At 38.0% G+C, this 23,005-nt stretch overlaps 1 protein-coding gene across 1 annotated transcript in view; it reads right to left on the bottom strand.

Moving 5' to 3' along the window:
* Window positions 1–23,005, bottom strand: part of LOC139708111 (uncharacterized) — a 162,910-nt gene that overhangs the window by 15,496 nt on the left and 124,409 nt on the right. Inside the window, exons 80-96 of the mRNA XM_071620089.1 lie at window positions 22,700–22,945; window positions 21,119–21,427; window positions 19,840–20,094; window positions 18,493–18,617; window positions 17,031–17,166; window positions 15,491–15,584; window positions 14,536–14,696; window positions 13,224–13,508; window positions 11,970–12,272; window positions 9,627–9,893; window positions 8,569–8,712; window positions 7,658–7,804; window positions 6,736–6,833; window positions 5,651–5,837; window positions 4,045–4,197; window positions 1,268–1,393; window positions 80–252 (exon numbers count right to left, since the gene is read on the bottom strand). Of these exons, the coding sequence (XP_071476190.1) occupies window positions 80–252; window positions 1,268–1,393; window positions 4,045–4,197; window positions 5,651–5,837; window positions 6,736–6,833; window positions 7,658–7,804; window positions 8,569–8,712; window positions 9,627–9,893; window positions 11,970–12,272; window positions 13,224–13,508; window positions 14,536–14,696; window positions 15,491–15,584; window positions 17,031–17,166; window positions 18,493–18,617; window positions 19,840–20,094; window positions 21,119–21,427; window positions 22,700–22,945 (3,209 nt within the window). The remainder of the gene's footprint in view (window positions 1–79; window positions 253–1,267; window positions 1,394–4,044; window positions 4,198–5,650; window positions 5,838–6,735; window positions 6,834–7,657; window positions 7,805–8,568; window positions 8,713–9,626; window positions 9,894–11,969; window positions 12,273–13,223; window positions 13,509–14,535; window positions 14,697–15,490; window positions 15,585–17,030; window positions 17,167–18,492; window positions 18,618–19,839; window positions 20,095–21,118; window positions 21,428–22,699; window positions 22,946–23,005) is intronic.

The raw sequence follows: 23,005 nt of genomic DNA on the forward strand, positions 1-23,005 counted from the left end.
CTGAGTGGATTCGAAGTCAGGTTCTCCGCTTGGGAGTCGGGAGTCTTATCCACTATGTCGATTGATAATTCGGTCTTACGTTATCACCACTGGAGAGGCTGGTTCCAAGGACTTGAATAATGTATGCCTCAAGGATACCATTGGCTGACACAGGAGGAGACCAACTCAGCTGGACAGAGTTTGGAGACGTCACACTGGATTGTGGGTTCACCACTTGTGATGGCGCTAGAAACGTATCAAACACAATCTTCACTATCGAGGGGGTCATTCATAGAACATCAAAACAAAGTGAAAAGGTACATGTACACATGATAAAGTGACATATAAAAAGAAGATTATGCTATTGAAAGGCTCAATGTCAATAATATGTCTTTATGATTTGTATCATTTTGCATGCAAATGCCTATATCTATGGTAAAAGCAATTACGATATATCAAGTGGGGATATTCTTGCACAGGCAATAAATGAGAGACACAACCATCAGGTGCCTGTATTTCCTCAGCTTTTTACAAAATATTAAGACAGCTCCATGTGTAGAGTAGTAGAATTTATTGTGGTCCTTGAGCAGGGAAACCGATACTTTGAAAAACCCGAAACAAATTACACTGAACAAAGATGATGACATAGCGACTTCACCATAAGAATGCAGGAGTAGAAGGCTCACATATTTCAGAAATGTAGCAATGTAATTCTATTACAATAGGCGTTTTCGCATCAGCGCGATGTTTTGAAATAGCACGCTATTTTCTGACTTGGGAAATTAAAAAATATCTCGAGCTTGGATTTTTATCGGGCTGATGTGAAAATGCCTAATACGTCCCATTTGCTTAAAAAGGTCACCTGTGTAGAATTTATGCATATTTTCTTCTTTTGTTCTGATTCCTTGAGTCCCTACTCATGCATTCTTTATATGGTGGAGCTGCTATCTCATCATCCTTGTTCACTGTGATGTGTTATAAATTTTGAAAGCATTCTTATCCATTATTCCAATCACTATCAATTCTGAAACTCTGTACCCAGTATAATCAATTCATAGTTGTTCAAAATTAAAAGTCTGAAAATCATCCAGAGTTCTCCTTTGCTTCAAAGCATAAGAGTGTTACAATTTCGAAATATTGTGATGAACAGCTTCAAGTGGAGTCTATGGGACGAATTGACTTGTATGCTTCAAGCATGGAGGATCAGCCCCTGAAGTTGCTTATTGAGAAGAAAGAGAGCAACTGAAAATCACAGAATACATGGGCAATGAAAGGACAATGAACATACTTCCTGGGAATGTTCTCTGCGTCCGTTCCACGGTATCACTGTCCTGCCCATTAAACCGTGCAGCTACTGTGATGGTGTATTGCGAAAACGGCGTCAGCCCTTCGACTGTGTAGCTGGTCTGATCGCCTGGAATCTGCAAACAAGAGATGAGCGTGACATTTGATGTAATGCTGAGGTGACTCACTGTTTATGATGATGACACAATCTGTGTTTAAAGCATTTATTCTTAAAACGCCGTAAAAATTATACATACTTATTCTCATGTTTCCATCTTTTCTAGGCTAAAAATCAACACTTATTCTCTTACATCTACCATAAAATGATGATTAACCCTAACTAGGCTGGGGGGGGGGGGCCTCCGAGGCCCCCCCCTCGACATTACGCGCGATGTATCACTAACGCGAAAAGCTAACGCCGCGACGTTTCATGACTTTTTTCTTTCGAGTCTCCCGCATCTTTTGACACCAAATTTGCGATGCCCGGGCGCGTGATTCCGAAGTTGCGCATAAATATGTATGTGCATGTCAGACCAAAAATTGCTCAAAAACGTGAATTCATGTACAATTTCAATGCAAACTGTCCTTACAGGCAAATTTCATTAAAGCATGATTATTTTGGGGTTTTAGTGATTAAAATCAATTAATAATGTATTTTCTTGTTCGGAACAATGTCACAGACAAGTTTCATCGAAAAAACAATGAAAAACATAAAGTAAAAAAAACAAGGAAATACATAAGAAATTCAAAAAACAATAAAATACATAAGAAATTTTTTCAGATGGCACAATTTTTTTCTTATACATTTGCTCAGGACACTAAAAAGAATATTTACACAAAAAATGCGCCCATTTCGAGCTTTATTTAGTGATTTATACCAAATTGTCTGATTTCATGCATCATTATGCATAAATTAGTATAATTAAGCATAAATGATAATCTTTTAAAAATCTAACTTTGTGGTACTTTAGATTACGTCATAGGCAATGTGTGTGCAAATTTTCGTCACGATTGCGCGGTCGACGGCCGAGATCTGGAGGGGGGGCCTGGGAGGCCCCCCCGGCTCTTTGATCTACCTAAATAGCCCGGCCTAGTTAGGGTTAAGTTTTGAAAGCTTAAACAAAACGTTGTTTCCTACAAATATTCTCATGAAAGGAAGGACAGCTCATGAATTAAACAGAAAAAAAAACAAAGCCTGAAAATATAAAGTTTTTACACATCATGAAGTCATTTGATGATTTCAATTTTACAAATTGGTATTGTATCCTTTGATCAGCTTAGAAAATACCATTCTTGGTCTCATGCTTACAACATTGCTTACACTTTACTCAGTTTCCATATAGGTATCTTCCTGTGTGTTAGAAGTTAAAAGGTCCCTGAAATACATAGAAAAAAAAAAACTAAAACAAGATTGTACAGCTTTACACACCTATTTTAAAGCCACAGTGTGAAGTCAATGTTTTTTGACATGTAAACATATTTTGTAAATAACAAATATGAAAGAAATCCACATGCCATGACAAAGACGAATGGGAAATTAGCTCCTTAAATGACAATCAAATGGTCATAACTACTTTGTAGTTTGTCAATTTTGCTTAACGCAATAAAGACCATTCCCGACTATACATGGGCAGGTGTCTATTAAGCTAAATGCATATCTTACAGAAAATCAACCCATCCTCAATGGGTTAAGGTAGATTAATCTGTTCTACTCAATTTCATTGCATTCATCGAATAAAGCTGTCTCCTCCCATATGAATTCACACTGAGGTATTTCTGCTATATGACAATTCCTGCTTGCTTGCAACTCACTTGTGGCCCCTTGATTTGCCTGATTGCCAATAAATGACAAAATGATGGTGATGAAATGTATGTCAGTTGGTGCTTTCTATACAATTATATTTGATATAAAGAGATAGATATTCATCAACAGCAGAGCGGGAGACAATGCTTTTGGGACGGCTGCACCGCGATTGTGGAACAATCTATCACGGTTAGTCCGCATTTCCTCATCCCTTGATGTCTTCAAGAAGAATCTTAAGACTTTTCTTTTTAATGCTAGTCTGTGACTGAATTTTGTTGTGAAATGCAGTGAAACCAGTCATTGACTGTGTAAGAGCGATATACAGTCAAACCTGCCTTAGCGGCCACCTGTCTATAGCGGCCACCTGTCTATAGCGGCCACTGCAAAATCCCCCCGAGAGAAAAGCCCTGTTAAAGACCCTGTGTATAGCGGCCACCTCTCTAACGCGGCCAGCGGCCACAAATTTTGTTTCCCGCGGGAGATATTAACCTGTCTATAGCGGCCAAAGACCCAATGGAGCCGTAGCCAAGCCGATAATTCAGCGTATTTTTCTGTTTGGTAGCCGTGCGAGCAACGTTCAGTGATCGCCACTGCTGCATTCATCCCTTATTCAGCCATAATAATGCACGATTCTTCACGACAATAAACATGCTACTGTGCAACAATTTCACATACACCGGCATGGTTTAATGCATGAAACACACGGTGTATGCATACGTACACACATACACTGTAACACCTATGTACATGTAAGGATACAACGGTGATACATGTACATGTAAGCAATGCACACAAATTTGGATTACCTGTCTATAGCGGCCACCTGTCTATAACGGCCACCTTTTCCGTCTCCCTTGGGTGGCCGCTATAGACAGGTTTGTGTGTATATAAATGATCCAATTGTATTGTATTGTATTGTACTGTATTGTATCAATTTTCAATCGATTAATCCTTTTACTATCATTTTAATATTTTACTTGCACTCACCAGTGTATCAGAGACATCATTTCCAGCTTCATCCTTGGCAACGATGTGGTATTGGGACACGTCGTTGTCGGGGGCAACCCAGACCACAGTGATGGTTGTGCTGGTCACTGCGGACGGCTCCAGGTCCTGTGGCACGGCCGACTCTGTTTTGCAGTAAAACATACAAAAGGGCAACAGTGACGCAGCTTCTCCAAAACCTCTGACCTTTACAACCACATTTTACCACTTCTCATACATGACTGGAAATACGGAATGCTGTGAACAATGAGTTAAGCATGAAGAATTTACACTGGAAGGAGTGTATACAGTATGTCCCAAAAAAAAATTACAACAGGGCCCTCCGCAATGATATCTTAAAAAATAGTGAATCAATCTAAATACAAATTCAGGGTATGAAACTATAACTCATTGCCCACATCTGACAGAAAACCCCACTCAATTTGCTTCATTGGTCAAAGAGAAATATGGAATTTTGTGGAGGATGTCGGGAATCTCTTCTGTCCAAGTTCTGTCTATTATTCACACACAAGATCATCAAAATGCTAAAGTTGGAAGAATCTGATTCATGACATGCTTTACAACAATCCACATTTCTCTGTGACCGCTTAACCAAATCGAATGGGGATTTCTGCATAATAGAGCTAAAATGTTATGTTTTAGGACCCTGAAGTAGCATTAAAAAAATTAATCATATTGGGCATTATCAATGCGAATATCTGATTGTAATTTTTTGGGGACCTTCTGCAGTAAGTCGCCCCAAAAATTACAATCAGATTTTCGAATTGATAACACCTCATATGATCAACCTGTCTAAGGGCTACTTCAGGGTCTTCAAATATAACATCTTAGCTCTATTTTGCAGAAAACTCCATTCAATTTGGTTAAGCGGTCACAGAGAAATGTTGATTGTTGTAAAGCATGTCATGAGTCTGATTCTTCCAGTTTTAGCAATTCAATGCTCTTGTGTGTGAATAATAGACAGAATTTGGACAGAAGAGATTCCCGACATCCTCTACAAAATTCCTCATTTCTCTTTGACCACTGAAGCAAATCGAATGGGGTTGTCTGTAAGATGTGGGCAATGAGTTATAGTTTCATACCCTGAATTTGTATTTAGATTGATTCACTATTTTTAAAGATATCATTGCGGAGGGCCCTGTTGTAATTTTTTGGGGGACATACCGTATATGAGATTCTGACATTATGCTGTACATGTATCTCCATGCATGGAATTTTCCCTAATGTATACACCTGAAAAGAAGAAATAACTAATGGTTCCTTCTTCATTTCAATCTGAAATCAAATGCAAAAGCAAATCAATAGAATGGACAATGTATAGCCTTGCAAGAATTATTTAGACAATCCTGTGTGCTGTAATAAATTGAAGAGGAGAAGCATGAAAACAGAGAATAAAGCAAGCATTATGAGAGTGAGCTTTAGGGTAGCACACAAAAACTTCATACATTGTACACTTCTTGTAGAGAAATGCTGTTCATTTTTCACAGATGACTGTGAAAAACAAACAAACAAACAAACAAACAAACAAACAAACAAACAAACAAACAAACAAACAAACAAACAAACAAACAAACTCACTTGTACTGACTGTAGTGGTCAAGGAAGTGGCACTGGTTTTGACCAGTGATGGATTTTCAGTGCCTCGGGACACAGTAGTGACCGAAAAGGAGTACACAGTGGCTGGTGATAGATTGGTCAGCAAGATGAACGGCTCCACAGGCGTGGCACTAATGACGTTCTGGGAAACATCCTCTCCATATGAAACCTTTAGCAAATGGATGGGGAAATATGGCATTGGTTACTGTTGATTAATTGTTATTACTGAAAATGTGTATGCTACAAGAATAGATGTGTGCTCCAACTGTGTGCTCCAAGGATATGCATTTAATTTGATAGAAAATAAGATGTACAATGAGGTGCTTAGTTAAAATCATGATGTGATATACGTTTGACAAAAAGATATGCTTATTACCAATTTTGTTAAAATGAAACAAGTATGTACATGCAAATAACAAATATCTCATTCTACTTCTTGTAAAGTGTGCATGAAATATACATACAATGAATAAACATTTGAATAGCACATTAACAAATATTTTTTTCATGCAGACACGCCTGTGGCATGATATTGAGGAAATAATAAAATTCACTAAACAGCATGAAAACTCAATTTGCAGCAGTTCCAATATAAGTTCTCTTTAAGATCCAGTTCAGTTTTTGGAACCAGTTCAGTTTTTGGAACAAGAATGTGGTATACATTTGACAAGGCTTTATTCATACTTGATATCATATGATACAGAAGAGGCTTATGCATACTTACAACAGAGAAATTTAGACAAGAAAATTTTCAGCCAAACTTTTAGAACTGTTCAGCAACGGATTTTTACAACTGCTTTTAAACAGAAGAATAAAGCATCACGAAAGAAGCCATGATTTCTTTGTTTGTGCAGAATGTTGCAAATTAAAGATCCAGTCAGCGGAGAGACGGTGCATATTCAAAATATGTGTATCTCCATGCCCAATGATTGTAAGAACTTCCCACATTAAGTAATTTTTTTTTTCTTTTTCTGACACTAAGTGTGGTCTCAAATTACTTGTGAATAAAAAGAAAAAAATCCTTATGTGCGATATATTCGGAATTAAAAGTGCTTCAAAAGTCTCACTCGGAATCCAGTATAGTCAGTGTTGGAGAGAGTCCATTCCACTCTGGTCTCATTGGTGGTTACATATGGTGTGCTGAGACCTGAAGGTGGTCTGGGAGCTGAACAGACAAACAAAAACCAAGATCTTTACATACGCCTTTAAAATTAACAATTTAAAGAACCGTACAGTACTGGTTTTTGGCCAGTCAATCTTATTAGGATCGCTTTTTTGGATTATATCTCAGCCATTTCAAGACCAATTTTGATCAAATAAATGTTGAATCCTCCTTGGAACAACATGCTCTTTCATATTTCATAAGAGATTTCTCATTATCTCACAAAAACAAATCTTATAAACTTGACATTATAGGTCTCAACCAAAACTATATGACCCCTTTAACTTAGGAATCCTTACTGAAGGATCATGTTTGCACAGACTAAGTGTTCATTACTTAGATGCGACAATATTGACACTCACATTGTTTTTATGGCAGATTAATGGTGAAGCCCAAATTTACTGGACAGGAAATCTGTAACAGCAGTTTGCTTTCACTACGTTTTACCCTAACAAAATATGAATGAACTTAGAATAAAATGAATGACACGGATATGTTTTTCAAAGTCAGAGATTCCTTATTTGCAGTTGATTAACTTTGATTTATAGCAAACTGTCATAAAACCATGTAACATCATCACTACATAAGGAGAATAAATGCCTTTAAAAATGTTGTGCAAAATTTCAATTTTTACAGTAAATCTTTCACAATGCACAGGCCTAAACCAAGCAATTCAGTGCAGAGTGGTGCAAAGTTGATGAATGAAAAACAAATAAATGGATAGAATTAGCAGACAAAACTAGACACAAAAGCTGAAAGGTGCATGACTAGGCAGCCATTTTCTAGGACCCACTATTTTACTCAGCATGATGATCTTTGAATGTTACCTAGAAGGAATATGTCCGATTCAGCAGGCGTGCTCTCTATCAGGCTTCCAGTTGTAGCTTCAAGAACAGACCTCAATTCCACTCTGTACTCTCTCCCTGAGGTCAGCCCATCATGAATCTCCCATTCCTGTCTGGTGCTGTTGATTCCTGGTTACGTGACACAAACCAACATCTCAAATAATCATAGCCATGATGCAAATTAACTCTTTATGTGCCACATCACACGTCCGAATCATTCGACTGATGGCATGCCAAGTTCGCACATTCGGCTCAAACACACACATCCGCCCAAACCGATCGATAAATTGCCAAATGCCAGAGAACATTGAAAGCGTTTCTTGTGATTCCATTCCTGTCACATGTAGCTTGCATTTTATGAGGTGATAGACTACCAAGCGGTGTTCCCTACTAAATTTGTGAGTAAATTCTAAGTTTATTTCAATGTTTTGTGTGCAAAAGTCTTACTAAGAGGGAAGAATTCATATAAAGTGTATGCAGCAGAGTGTCATATTCTGTCCTGTGATGCAACTATTTACCAGTAATGATTTACAAATTCTTTGTTGTATAACCAGCAAAGTCAAATTACAGGCATCTTAATTCTGAGATGTTCACACTGACATTCAATTCCATTCAAGTTTATTTCCACAAATTCAGATAAAAAACCAAACATATAGACAATCAATAAAATCAAAATATACATATACAAACCAAAAATTACTTCAGGTAAGTACATAGTCAAAATTAAAAAGTGCGTGTTGAAGATTGACATAACAATTTGAGTAAATGGTGGTGGAAATCAGCAGTATAGGCCATTGGCCTTTCGAGGCTGATCCCATTAACAAATTAAATCAAAAATTGTTTTTATATTGATAGACATTTCTTGTCCATCATCGATAGAGCGTGAAACTTACTGAGAGGGAAGAACGGTTCATCAGGAATGAGATCAAGAAGGAAGTATGCGATTGGATAATTGACCTCGACAGGGGGCGACCATGTCAGTGTGAACTCATCATCCCTGACATCCGAGACAACAAGATTCTGTGGACTCCGAGGATCTAGAAAAAGCAAACAACGGCAGTGGGTAGTCAAATATCCAAGGGTATAGTTCTTAGAATTATGTGTACAAACAGTCCAATAAAAATCTATGAAGTAATCATTTGTTTTCTTGGTTTTCCGTATACATATTATTTGTTTTCAAATATTTAACTTCATTCTGACTAAATTACAAAGCAAACGATTTCATAAATAGAATAATATCTTTTGAGGCTTTTCTTCTAATTGATATGACAACACATAAATTCTGAAGCCACAGACTCTGCTCCTAACAACAAGTCTTTAACACATTGAAAACGAGCCCCGAGAATACTCAAGCAGGTGTCTATGGTAAACGCATGTTATAGCAAAACCAACCTGTCCTCAAGTGTGTTAAGCTATAATGATAAAGTTTCATAGTAGCGATAGTGATATCGCAGTACATAGATACAGCATTTCACACAGATATATTACATACATGCAGCTAGCGCAACAATTTTGTTGATTTGCTGGGCACGCAATGTACAAACAGCAAAACTCCTATGACGTATAATAACCATCCAGTTACAATTCTTGTTCTAAGTTGTGTGAGGAGCTTGCCGTCATTTTTCGGTAGAAAAAATGAAATCATGCTTTCAACGTTTATGGTACACATCTTTCTTGTATCAATGCAGGCATATTAAAGAACATGAAAAGGTTTCACTATAGTAACTCCATATCTGTTTCCTAAAGATGTATAATTTCTTCACGTACAGCTTGAGATGAAAAGGATTTTTTACATCAGGTCACTACCTTTACACATACTATTGATACAAAGAGCTACACAGTCATGTAGTGATGGTATTACTAGTTAACTTTGCTGAACATTTCTGGTTGCAATTCAAATTGTCAAATGTCCCTGCGCAAGTGGAACAATACCAGAAAGTTGAATACGTACTTGTGTATGCTACAACAGTCTGTGGATCACTGCGCGTTTCGTAGTTGTCTGGGTAGCCGCTCACTGTGTAGATGTTAAAGACATACTCCTTGCCCGGTGCTAGGCTGCTGGCGGTGACCTGTGAGGCGGTCACTGGTGAAGGTGTGCTACCTTCCATAGGAGTCTGCTCAATTACGTAGCCATACAGCACAGGGTCCACATCAGCCCAGTCGAGGGCGACTGTAGTCTCAGTGGTTGTGACCGACACATCGCCGACGGGTAGAGGTGCTGGAAGAACAAGGAAACTGGAAAGATTACAATCGCGCTTCTGATTCTGTTTTTATAACATGACCTACAATAACAACACCACATGCCAGCTTTTTTTCTTTTCTTGATAATTATACGCAATACATGTTTGATAACAGTTTGATAACACATTTGGCATATGATATCAACCTTGTACACAAGCATGAAGACTTATATATTACATTAAACACAACCTGTCATTATCAAAATTAGTACATCAAACAAAAGTCAAGGACATTTGCACTTTTTAAATTTGGTATAACCAAAATTAGTCTTAAACAGAATTTTTGCAGTCTAATTCTATTTCAAGCAGAACAGAACCTTAGTATTCATGTTATGATAATCTCGAAAAAAAGAAATCTATCACAATAAGATTTCAGTCCATATATCTATTCACATTCTACTGTTCAACATTGTGATGGGCTAAGTAAAATATAGTGGATAACAGAAGATTGAAGGAGAGGTTTATGACGGACCTTCTTACAGTCACTGCAAGACCATGATTTTGTTGATGATCTTGTGGATGACAAGCATGTGCAGGAAAATACAAGTCACTGAAACAACTATGCAAACCAAAGTAGCGTCAAAATCACTTCCCCTCCTCCCCCCCACCGACACAAAAGAGTTGGTGACAATATCAAATTCAATCAAAGTTACAGGAATAGATCTCCTACTAACAGATGACATGATGTAACTATCGGGAGAGTAAAGTGACAGACAATGCAGGAGTGTACAAAAAGACATGAAGACAAATTAAGTCGGGACTGCCGCCACTCATGCTACGGCTCCCAACTAGCCTAGAAACAGCTCAAATCAAGGACAAGCTTCCTTCACTTGGTCCAACCCTTGACTGAATCCCCACAGGTGGGCAGATGTCGACTATGGGAGGAGAGACACAGCAGCAACCATCATCATGACAAGCTACCTCCCCCTACTAAGGAGCAGCTACTGCCGAAAGCCAATATAGACCGAACTGGAGAAATCTAGGGAAATGTTTCATGTGGATACTGTCATGATCCACTGCTGCCATTCAACATAAATTTCATAATCATTCAAGGCATCAGTCAACATAGCCATCATGATCATCACCACCATTACATGACCCATTGTAATCACTGCTGTCTTTGTTAAAGGGGCACTCCAGACGATTTTCATAATTTCACATCATGGACTTCATAAATTGACAGCTCCATGTATAGATTTGTGGAATACATTGTGGTCCTTGAGCAGAAGAACCAATAGTCTGAAAAATCTTAAATAAATTACGAATAAACAATGTTGATGACGTAGGAGGGTCACATACATGCATTAAAAAAAAAATAACAACAACCGTTCAGTCCCATTACAAATTACTCGCATAACAAGTTCACTTTTGGAGGATCTATGCATGCCTTTTTCTTTTGTTCTGCTTCCTTGAGCCCAAACTCATGCATTCTGTTCCTGCGTTCAGACGATCCCCTGCTATATGCGGGGGAAGTTAGGAGAAATGTAACTTTTTTTCGGTCAACTATCCACACATGCACTGAATTCCCCCAACTGAAAGAGAGACAAAATCACGGCTGGTGGTTTCAGCTGAGTGTTAGGTCACCGTACGTGGTGCTGTAGGGTGCGCAATTGCAAATACAAACGTGTGTAGTAGTTCTTCACCACCACATTCCAAGCATGCGCACTTATGAGGAAAACAGCTGCGCCAGAGGATCAAGGTCAGTCCCCCACCAGAATTTGTTGCCGGACTTGACAAGCTTGCCGGGGGAGCGGGGGATGATGTCCCAGCCAAGCGTTCAGATGATGGGCTTGCCAGGGAAAGTCCTGGCAAATGGGACATTCCCCGCAAAGTGGGGGATTGTCTGAACGCACGATTAATGGTGAAGCTGCTATGTCATCATCTTTGTTCATTGCAATTTGTTATAAATGTTGGAAACATTCTTATATTCCTCATCCAAATCATTAAAAGTCTAAACTGTTGTTCAAATGTTGTAGTCTGAAAATCATCCAGAGATCTCCTTTAACAATCACATTCTATTTTTGTTGTTGTTGTTGTTGTTTATACAAAAGTACCTGTTCTGTACGAGATGCGTCCGATACCATCATCCGTATCCACTCCATTCAGGCGTGTTTTCAAGTTAACTGTGTACAACTCTCCAGGACTGAGGCCGTAAATGAGAAGCGAACCCTGCGCATCGTCACCGAGGGAGCTGACAGATATGACTTGTGGTGATCGCTGCGAGCCGGGCCTGTCATTGTGGTCAGGGCTGAAGCTTATAAGGTACTGGTTGAAATCTCCTGGGGGCAAGACGTCCCATAACACGGTGAAGGAGGTGCTGGTGGTCACTGCTGAAATCATAAGGTTGATCGTTGTACCTGGATTGGAGTATTAAAGGGAGAGGAATGGTGACAAGAAGAATGTACATTGTATATAGCATACCTGCCAACATTTCAAGATGAGATATCTTACTCGTGGATTGCAAAAATCTTATTTTATATGCAAATTGAAGTTAAAAATCTTACTTTCAGTCAAATCTTCAGAAAATACACATGAAAGGTATATCTAAATATTTTTTTAAAATCTGATTTCTCTGACAGAAAATCTGATTTTGCTATTTTGAACGTAAAAAATCTTACTGAATCTGATAAAATCTTACTAGTTGGCAAGTATGATATAGATTTTGATTGACAAGACAGGAAACTGCATTATCATCATTCAGATAGAGTACATCAAAATAGTCTTAGGACAGACCACACAGTGTGCTATCACGTGGATGATGTGACAAGGCTTGTCGTCGACACTTATTTTTTTATGTCTGGCAGCCACTTTGCGCCACTGAAATCTTTAGATCTGAAATTTTGGTGATCCAAAAAAGACATGTTATGGCATGAAATAAATGCAATCATCTCCATGCATATCTTTACACACTTTACTGTTTGACGATGACTGAATTTCAATATGATGAAAGAAAAATTGCCGGACCCAAGGACTTCACTGTAACAGTAGTTGCCTGTAGTAAACCATGGCCAGCATTGCAAGTACTCTATCAGACAAAGTCAACTGAGCAATTAATAGGATAGCTTGTGTGCCTGCTGCCATGATACACAGTGCACGCATATCCTTCCTTTCTGAAGCTGCAATGTTAATTGACAGACACTGTGGGATATGATTTATAAATCTGCAGTTATATCAATGACTAGGGGCATACGTCAAAGACTCTGGTTATATATGAAAGAATATGAAAGCTCCTTCATTCTAATCATTCATGAACACCACTGAAATACATTGACCACTTCATTATAGGATAATGGAAAACTGATACCCACCAGTATCTTGGGACAACGCTGTTGTGCTTGCCAGGTTTTCATCACCGATAAGCGAGTAAATACTGAAAGTGTACTCTGTCATGGCAGTCAACCCAGCGACTGTCAGGGTTTGTGCTGTCAGTCCATCCTGGTGATCTACGATATGCCCAGACGGTGGTACCCCACCACCAGGGGTATAATCAATCCTGTAGCGATCCACCCCACCATTGGCAGGTCTAAGCCACGATATGCTGATTTCATCGGTAGTGATCGTGTCAAAGGTGAGCTCAACAGGAGGCTCTGGTCCTGGGGCACAAGAGTGAAAAATTGTTGAACGCTTTACATATAAAATGTGCAATACGGAAAGAAGTATTGAGTGTGTCAGACAAATGGGTGTACACTACACATCATGGCATATCCTAAAATTTGTACATGTGACTCTCTTTGTTGTCTACCATAGCACTATAGCACCATAGTGCTTTCTAGGCAAGATAGCAAACTACTATCAGATAAATCTGAGCAAGGCAAGACTGATCAACTGATTTACTGCAGCATGATCATTCATTAACTTGAGGCAGCAGCACACCATTTGTTATAGAAGGTTTGACATCATAAAGTGTAAATAATTGAGTCAGCAATTCTAATTGAGATATTCAAAACTATTTTGCCACAAATGTGGTTCAAGGCCAACATTTGTCATTCTATTGACAGCTAACTACTTATATTCAAATTTTCATAGAACATATACATTTTACATATGATAACATCTTCTTAATGTACTACACACAGAGTAATTTACTTTATGAAACCTTCAATTCAAGACACAGACTAGACCTAAGAAGAATTAAAGTGTACTAAACCCTGAAAGTTTACATATTTTGATAAATCAGATCATACAATTGTACCTCTATAACAATTTGGCATTTGTGCTCTGTGTGCTCAAGTTCTGCTCCGTAAGCGATGGTACTAATGTGTATATGTTCTAGCCATATATGCATACAATTTTACAAATAACATCAAGATTCCATTTTGATCAGTTAGTTGATTGTGTGCACACATTGCATATCACTATTGTTCAAGATGTATTTGCTAAATACTTCAAAAATATATATCAACAGTGCAAATGCTTGAATGAAAAAAAAATTCAGGTGATTGACTAGTCTATTTCAAGTCGTTTTTTCATACTCTTTGAAATTTACATTTAAACCCCAATAAATAAAAGCCAGATTGACAAAAAATAGAAATATTTTGCAGAGGGCATGTTTGAAGAATATTCTACAAATAAAGCAAACTTAACATAATACTCAAGTATCGGTACACTTAAAGGACTCACGTGTAAACTGAGACCTCTGCTGTCGATTTCTCCCTTCTGGTACAACATAGAAGATGTATTCTGTACCAGGGTCCAATCCACTAAAAGTGTACTCTGCACTGTTCTGTGATGGCACCTCTTCACCCCCAGTTCCATCCGCGTTGGTGTAGCCAACAGTGTAACTGTAGGAATCAGCAGTATTATTATTCTGTAAACATGCAGTCACTCACTTTGAGGTAGGATGTGTCTTTATTTGTCATCGATAAAGGCATTCTAATTTCACAAATTTTGTCAGAGTCAAGATTGGCAAAAGTAAAATGCATGCGGACGTTCTCGTTTACACTACATGCATTGAATGTCAGTGGCAATTCACAGAAATTTCATGCCGCAAAAAAGGTTGCGAGGTCCAATTCAAACAAATTTCTTGCTTTACAGTAATTAGAATATAGATAAGGACTAATTCCATAATGATTCTTTTAACTTGACAACAAGAACTACAAGTACACATAATTTCACTCAGTCCCTTTTGTTCCATCATAGATTTTCTTACCTGTTATTTTGGCAGTTGGTGGAATTGCTGTGTCTTACTTCATTTGGGTAATAGGAAGAGCCAATTTTTATCTCTCATACATCATTTTACACATGAGAATCTCTTTGCTCAGTATTTGATCCATGTATGCACCTGTCTGATGACTTTTAGTTCAGTTTAGCACTTCGCAGTGATATACACATACATTTGTATACTGTAAAACACAATATTTTCGTGGCATGAAATTTTCGCGAATTGGAGCAGACGGCCTTTTTCGCGGCATGAAATTTTCGCAAGTTGCCTCTAACATTCAATGCGTATAGTGTAAACAAGAACTTTCACATGCATTTTAATTCTGAGAATCTTGGCTCTTGCGCAATTTGCGAAATTAAAATGCATGTGAACATTCCTCGTTTTACAGTACTGGGATATGATTGACGGACTTACCTTGTGATTTCAGGGATGACTATCCATGTGATGTGAATAGAGTTGGTTTCAACATCCGAGGGCGCTACCCTAATATCTCCTGGATCACCAATCACTGTATTTTGAGAGAGCATGATTCCTACAATAAACGCATTGCCTACTACAGATCAAGGAATCAGGTAAGGTCTGTGCAATATGTTCAGGGATATCTCCAAAAAAAAAAATATATATATATATTTGGCACAATTTTAATCAATTAACATATGCAGACAAGTTTTGAGTGAATTATACTTAGCATTTAACAGAGGTAGGCAACATTCATAAACACCTGCAGTCAAACAAAAGTCAATTGAGGCCAATAACCACTTGACATAAGTTCAGTACAAAAGTATTTGATGTGTAATCATGAAAAAGATCCTGTAGCTAGCAATACTACAAACTGTAATCTACAAACTTTCCATGAATACCAACGAACGCCATTGCAGAAACATACAAGGTATATCTCTTTACCAGAGCATTTTATCCTTTTGAATAAAATGACAGGAAAGCTGAAGCAAGAGAATACCTTACAATCAAGAATTACGAACAGAAGCACATAAAGAGATGGATACATCTTAACCTTTCAGTTTATATCTAAACTCCCTTGTACATGTATGCCAAGTATCAAATGGCCCACAGTGTTGCCGACATCCACACATCAAAGTTAGGAAGATTCTAATGTGCAATCCATGAGATACTTGTGTGTCTACCATTTCATTTCATTCATTCATTCATAAGTTTCCACACAAATTACATTTGTTACATACATCAGGAGATATTAACGAATAGTAACAAACATTTGGAAATTCAGTGTATACAGACTTTAGAAACAATATTTCATGATACAGAACAAACTGAAATCAGACTAGAGTATGTTACATTCATATGAAATAATCAAGATTACTAAGATTAAGAACATGCATCTAAATATACCAAAATGATACCAAAATCAGGAAACTTGTACATTCTATTGTCTGGATATGATGAGAAAGTTCTGTCTTAGGGAGCATAGCTCCTTCAGAATTAGAGAAACTGAAAGAGCAAGTTTACCTTAATGTGAATTGAGTGAATGCAGAACACATCAGGAAAAGTTTGAGGAAAATCGGACAGTCCATTAAAAAGTTAGGAATTTATAAAGGTTCTGTGCAGTCACTGCTGGATGACTAGACTACTGCAGTTTATGGTGCCACATGTGAAGAGCGATGTAAGAAAAGAGTTCATAACTTTTAAGGATTGTCCGAATTTCCTCAAACTTTCACTGATGCAGTCTTGCTAGTTTTGCTGCAATCTCTCAATCCACATGTATATTAACCCACTGAGGACGGTTTAATTTTGTAACAACATGCATTTCCCATAGACACTTGCCCGAGTATACTCGGGACTCATCCTCAACAGGTTAAGGGGAACTTGTCCTTTGATTCATGACAGCTGTGGTACAGGCTCCTCATAATGTCTCGAACTGCAATTTAAAACTTGAGGTATTGTTAACAAGAATGGGAAATAAAAAGGGTGAGCAACTTACATGTTTCTTCAGTCATGGGCACACCAGCACTGAGAACTGGCCCACTGCTGCTGAAGACAGAGACCAGGTATCGAGTCTGGCTGTCCAACCCATCAAGGGTGATGGATCTTGTAAGGACATCATCTAATGGTGAAGCCTGAATCAGAAGGGTTGCAACAATGGTGTGCTTAAAATACTATCAAAAGAATCGAACAAATAAGAATGTCTATAGAGAGAATACCCTGTAGAATGCATTTCATATGAGACTGTCAGAAATATATACTAACCTTTAAGTACTTTTAAATTATTTTTTTTAATAACTTACCTGTACTAATATCACTTTACAAATTTGTAAATTAGCTTTAGGCCTACTCATGAAAACTAAATATCAACACACAAATCTTATGACACAGCATCTCACTATCTCCTGTTGATGTATGGAATTGTAATGACAATTCTGTAGAAAAAATGACAACTGCAACTGACTGACAAATTGCACTACATTGACGTAAATACAGGTAGCACCGACTTGATCAACGTGTTTAGTAGAAGCCATGATAGATGAAATCATGGGCGAATGTACTCGAGCAATTATCAATTCAGTGCTATTTATGTCGACGAAGGGCAATTTGCCAATCAGTTGCGATAAAAACATTTCAATGAAAGAAGTCATGAATTTGAAAAATGGTATTGCTGTCGAAATGATTTCACAGTAATTTGAGCAATACTGAAAAAAAAAAAAGGACAGGAGGAGGAGACGGCAGTCATAGCCATGCATGTCAGCTGTCTTAATTGGGTATTGACAATGATATTGTAATAGTTAAAGGACAAGTTCACCTTCATTAACATAAGGAATGAGAGAATGTAGCAATATTAGTAAAACACATCATTGAAAGTTTGAGGAAAATCGGACAATCCGTTCAAAAGTTATGAATTTTTGAAGATTTTGTGCAGTCACCGCTGGATGAGAAGACTACTGCAGTGTATGATGTCACATGCGTACAACAATATAAGGAAAATATAAAGAGAATTTCACAAAATTTCATCTTTTGAAAAAAGTACACATTCCCTTGACTCGTTACTGACATATGTTATGGGTAATATTATTCCCATTGCCTTTAGAAAGAGGCAAGTCAAGTGCTCTTTTATTATGCTAAAAAAGTGAAAATATGTTGAATTTTCTTCACATTTTCTATATACTGTTGTACTCATATGACATCACGAGCCTTAGTAGTCTCCTCATCCAGTGGTTCCAACACAAAAGTTTTTAAAATTCATGACTTTTGCATCGATTGTCCAATTTTCCTCAAACTTTCACTGATGTGTTCTACTAATATTGCTGCATTCTCTTAATCCTTATGTTAATGAAGGTGAAATTGTCCTTTAAAGAGGTAGCTTGCTTCTTTGGCTTTCCATTCATGTTTCTAATCTTTTGCTGACAAGAAAGTGATCCCTACTTGAAAAGGATAGCATCTCTACAAACCCTATCTCCACGGGGAAAATGGCACACACGATAGGCATCAAAACTTCCACCATTTGGCGACTGCCAGGAGATGTCAAGGCTGTCCTTTAAGGCAGTCAGCTCAAGAGTGTTAACTGGCTGCGGTTCTGGGTGGAAACACAGAGGGTGAGAAGGGTAAGGTATGGTACATGTGAGAAATGAGCGCATCCACAAATCAACCTTAACCCTTAGACTTTCAGATTCAGTCCGACCTTGATTATCCGGCTATCTATCTTACCCAAACTTCTCTATCATCAGGGCGTGTTCAAGCAGTGGGAAGATGACCAACAACAAAAAGATATTATAACCTCCATTAAAACTTCTACAAAACTTTATGCACTTTGCCTAATGATATCATCAGCAGAAATATGTTATGAATTTACCCATTTCCATAAAATAACATACTACAATCTCAGGTACCTTAGCATAGATTATACAACCCTTGCAGTGTACGCTACCAATCTGAATTTACATATATTGCCATGAATTAACATACTATAATTTCAAGTAGGCTAGCATAGATTACACAACCATTGCAGTGTACGCTACCAATCTACATATGTAGCGTAGGTACCACTGGGTCAGCAGCTTTCTGGATATACTGTTTGTCCCACATTGGCCAAATCTCTTATTCAGAGGGGCCACATGGCCAGATACATGTAACAGAGGTCAGAGGTCAGTCTGTATTGCAATTTTGTCATCTCCCCTCCTCCTCCCAGACATTTTCATATGAAGTTGGTACTTGACATCATGTATTAATAGTTTGGGCTTCACCCAATACCGCATACACAAAAGCAGCATATAAACATAACGGTGAATTCAAAAAGCATGTAGTTACCACTGCAATACAATCTTGACCTTGATTGAAGGTACATTAATGTGCTTCTTGAATTCTCAATAGAGATACAAAGTTTTGTCAAATGTACCGATCAAGACTCTACTTGAACAGATCTTCTTTCTGTAGGTTATACAGAGATATAAATAAGGGCTCATACACTGTATATTACTTCCACATTATCATATTATCAAGAACAAACTTTGGAGACATGAAAGAAAAGAGACATAAAAAACAAAATATATGCAATGTTTTTTGATACTAGAGACTATTGCCCACTGCAAATTTAAACAACCAACCCAATAACACAGACATTGTCTTCGTTTACTTACTGACTGAATCAATCAAGATGTGCAATATGCTGAATTGCCATGGTCTGAAATTAAAAATGCTGTTTAAAAGTGGAGCAAAATAATTGGTGAACTATGATAAACTTTTCTTAAAGAGTTTGCATGAATACAGAGTGTGAAATCAAGGTAATGTCTGAGACTTACTCGTGTACTGCATAATTTGTTCAGAGTCGGAGGTCTCGCCCTGCTGTTGTACCATGATGGTATACTCCGTGCCTGACTGCAGCCCCGTGAAGGTAGCAGTCCTGGGCTCACCACGAGCCACGAGGACTGGGGTGGGGCCATTCGGGCTGTAGCTGACAAGGTAGTTGGAGAAGGAACCCGACCCTTCTTGCCACGTGACTGTCATAGAATCGGTCTCCAATCTCTCCACGCTTATCTGAAGTGGCGCAGCAGCGACTGTACAAGGGGACATGATGTTCACTGATTACGAGTGCATCTAAAAGCATTTTGTACCCAATGAAATTATGCATGCAAGCATGCAGGAATGCTGCTAAGGTATGTCAGGTTAAACATCAAATGCTGAAGGATTTTCTTCTTGTTGAGCTCACATAAAAAGGAGAAAGTAAAGTGAAGGTATTCTATGCTACTGAATGGGAAATGTGCAACAGCTTTAACTCACAGTATTTGCAGTGTGCAAACTTGACAAATATCAAGAGTTTGTAATCTGCAAATATGTGGAAAAATTTGAAATTTCATAATTTTCATATTTTGGCTACACTTTCATAGAACTTTCACTGATTTGTTGGTATTGTTTAATGTTTTCTATTACAGCAAAGAAACTTAAACATGGAACAGATTGCATTCCACAAGTCTTACGCTCTCTAGTTTTAGTCTCGAGACCTAAGCCTTTGCAAAAACATAAAAATTTCACAAAAAGAGTATCTCATAGACAAGTATACTGAGACAACAGTTCATGTCAGTATATAAGCTTCAAATACATTGAAAATTTGATGAATATTTTCATTATTTTTGTTCCTTCGGGAGAACTTTTATCTTCTTTTTTTTTTCAGTTTACAATGTGGAGAAACGAAATGTTCTACGCAATACAACAGTGATAAATCTGGTCGACCATTCACACCATCAAACAAGTTCAGGTTCTATCATCTACACTCATCATAATGATATAGTGAGTATTTTCTTCATCCAAAATGTTGCCATGTTGCATCTTCTCGGAAGCTTATAGACACAATCTGTAATCTCACCTCAATCAGACAGGCTAATAGCACAACATATCCCAATGATAATCCACAACACACGCTGAAATTTCATATAAAAGCTGAATATCAAAGCCATTTTCTTTTCTTTTCTTTCTTTTTTTTTGGGGGGGGGATGATGGCTCACACACCCCTTCAAGCCATGAAACAGAGATTTGAATAAATGAAGAATGATACTTTCAGGCATCCCCTTTCCGTCTTTTTACCTGTCCTTGCGGTAACTGCAGTAGGTTCACTGGTCTCCATTCCAAGAGTCCATGCCACTTCAATAGAGTATTGCGTGTCGGGATACAATCCATAAATCCACAATTCGGGACAGGCCGTCTTGGGAACAGGAATGGTCTGCAGCACTGGGCTGTTGCTTGACAGGAAAACCCGGATGTTGTTTGACAGGAAAACCCGGATGTTGTAGCCATCATATTGTGCCGGGTCTTCAAAAGGCGGTGCCAAGGAAAGGCGTACACCAGTTGGACCCTGGTCCACAACTTGTGCGACTAGTGCTTCGGTAGCATACACTGGCAAAATAAAGATAGGTATACAAACTTGTTATGTCTTTCCAAGCAATTCTTTAATTATCATTACTTTTTTTTAAAGTAATTAAATTGTACCAATGCCCTGAGCATAATGTTTGCTACATTTGTAGAATATACTTCAGACATAACCTCTGCAAAAAGTTTTTTTTTTTTTTCACTCAAATCTTGATTTATTGGGGTTTAAATGTAAATTTTAGAATGTATACAAAAATAAAAATGACTTGAACTAGGCTGGTCAATCAACTGATTCTTTCAATCATAGGATATCGCTATCAATATTTTTTTTCCAAAATGATGTATACATCTTGAATGATAGTGATATGCACTATCATATGCACTATATATGTGTGTGCGCGATCAGCAAACCAATCAACAAGGAATCTCGATATTATTCGTAAAAATGCAGTATCCATTTAATAGCTACAGCGTGTACACATCAGTACTGGCACTTACAGAGTAGACTTAAAAGAGTGGAGAACAAGTGCTAAACTATGGTATGATATGATATGATCAGATTTATTGAAATATGAATACTTTCAGGTGCTTTCTCAGGTGAATTTTGGCTGATTTTGTGTGTGTGTGTGTGTGTGTGTGTGTGTGTGTGTGTGTGTGTGTGTATTCTAGCTGTACAACAATCTGATTTTCAGGGTACTGGTACACTTTAACAGTTGTTCCTGCCTCACTAATCAGCCAATTAGAGGCCACCATTCTGAATGTGAGATGAATGAAATTGCATGACAAGTTCTCAAGAGATATGACGGTTTAACTCTGGCACTGTGAAAGGAAGGTGTGACTGTCACTAGCCTAGCTGATTGGTTCCATTTAATGAGTAATCAAATCAGTTTCTCCATGTGAAAAACAAAACAAAAATTGAATTGTAATTAAGCCCCACTTTGTCAAAGTCAGATCCAATATATCTCAGTTCAACATGAGGTTGGAAATCTCTTCACACACTCAGAACGAGGCTCCTTTGTGATACTTCATATTTTTCCATGTGAGGCATTTCGCATGAATGAATCAAGAATTTAAAATGTGGCATACAAGTGGTGCACTTGACAGCCTAGCTGGGCCCCATTTCATTAAAAAAGGTTGCTCTGACAGCAACTCTTGTTAGAAGTGGCATGGTAATGACAATAATCCAGCTTCCTGATTAGCTGTTGCTACTGGAAGTTGTCATTCCAGCAGGAGTTGCCATTATCACATCTTTTATGAAATTGGGCCCATCCCAGGTATGTAAAATCAAATCACACTCACAAGTCCTTGCCGTTACGGTGTCCTCAGAAGGAACCACTCCAGCTCCATTGGCCTGAACTATGACGGTGTACTCCGTTCCAGGATCCAGGTTATCAAATACTCTACTCCTTGAGTCTGCTGGCAAAATGACTGCAGTTCCTCCAACATTCACTGTGTACCCATTAACGGTACCCTGAGGTTGACCCCATAGAACTTCCAAACTCGTTGACGTTCTTTCGCCAATAGTAGCATCTATGCTACCGACCACTGTTGGTATGGAGAGAGAACAGAGGTATGTGAAATTTTGTGCAAAGACATTGTGTCTAT

The sequence above is a fragment of the Diadema antillarum genome, unplaced genomic scaffold (genome assembly GCF_040938485.1).
Source record: "Diadema antillarum isolate AM-2024a unplaced genomic scaffold, OU_Dant_1.0 seq00001302_RagTag, whole genome shotgun sequence".
NCBI classification, from domain to species: domain Eukaryota; kingdom Metazoa; phylum Echinodermata; class Echinoidea; order Diadematoida; family Diadematidae; genus Diadema; species Diadema antillarum.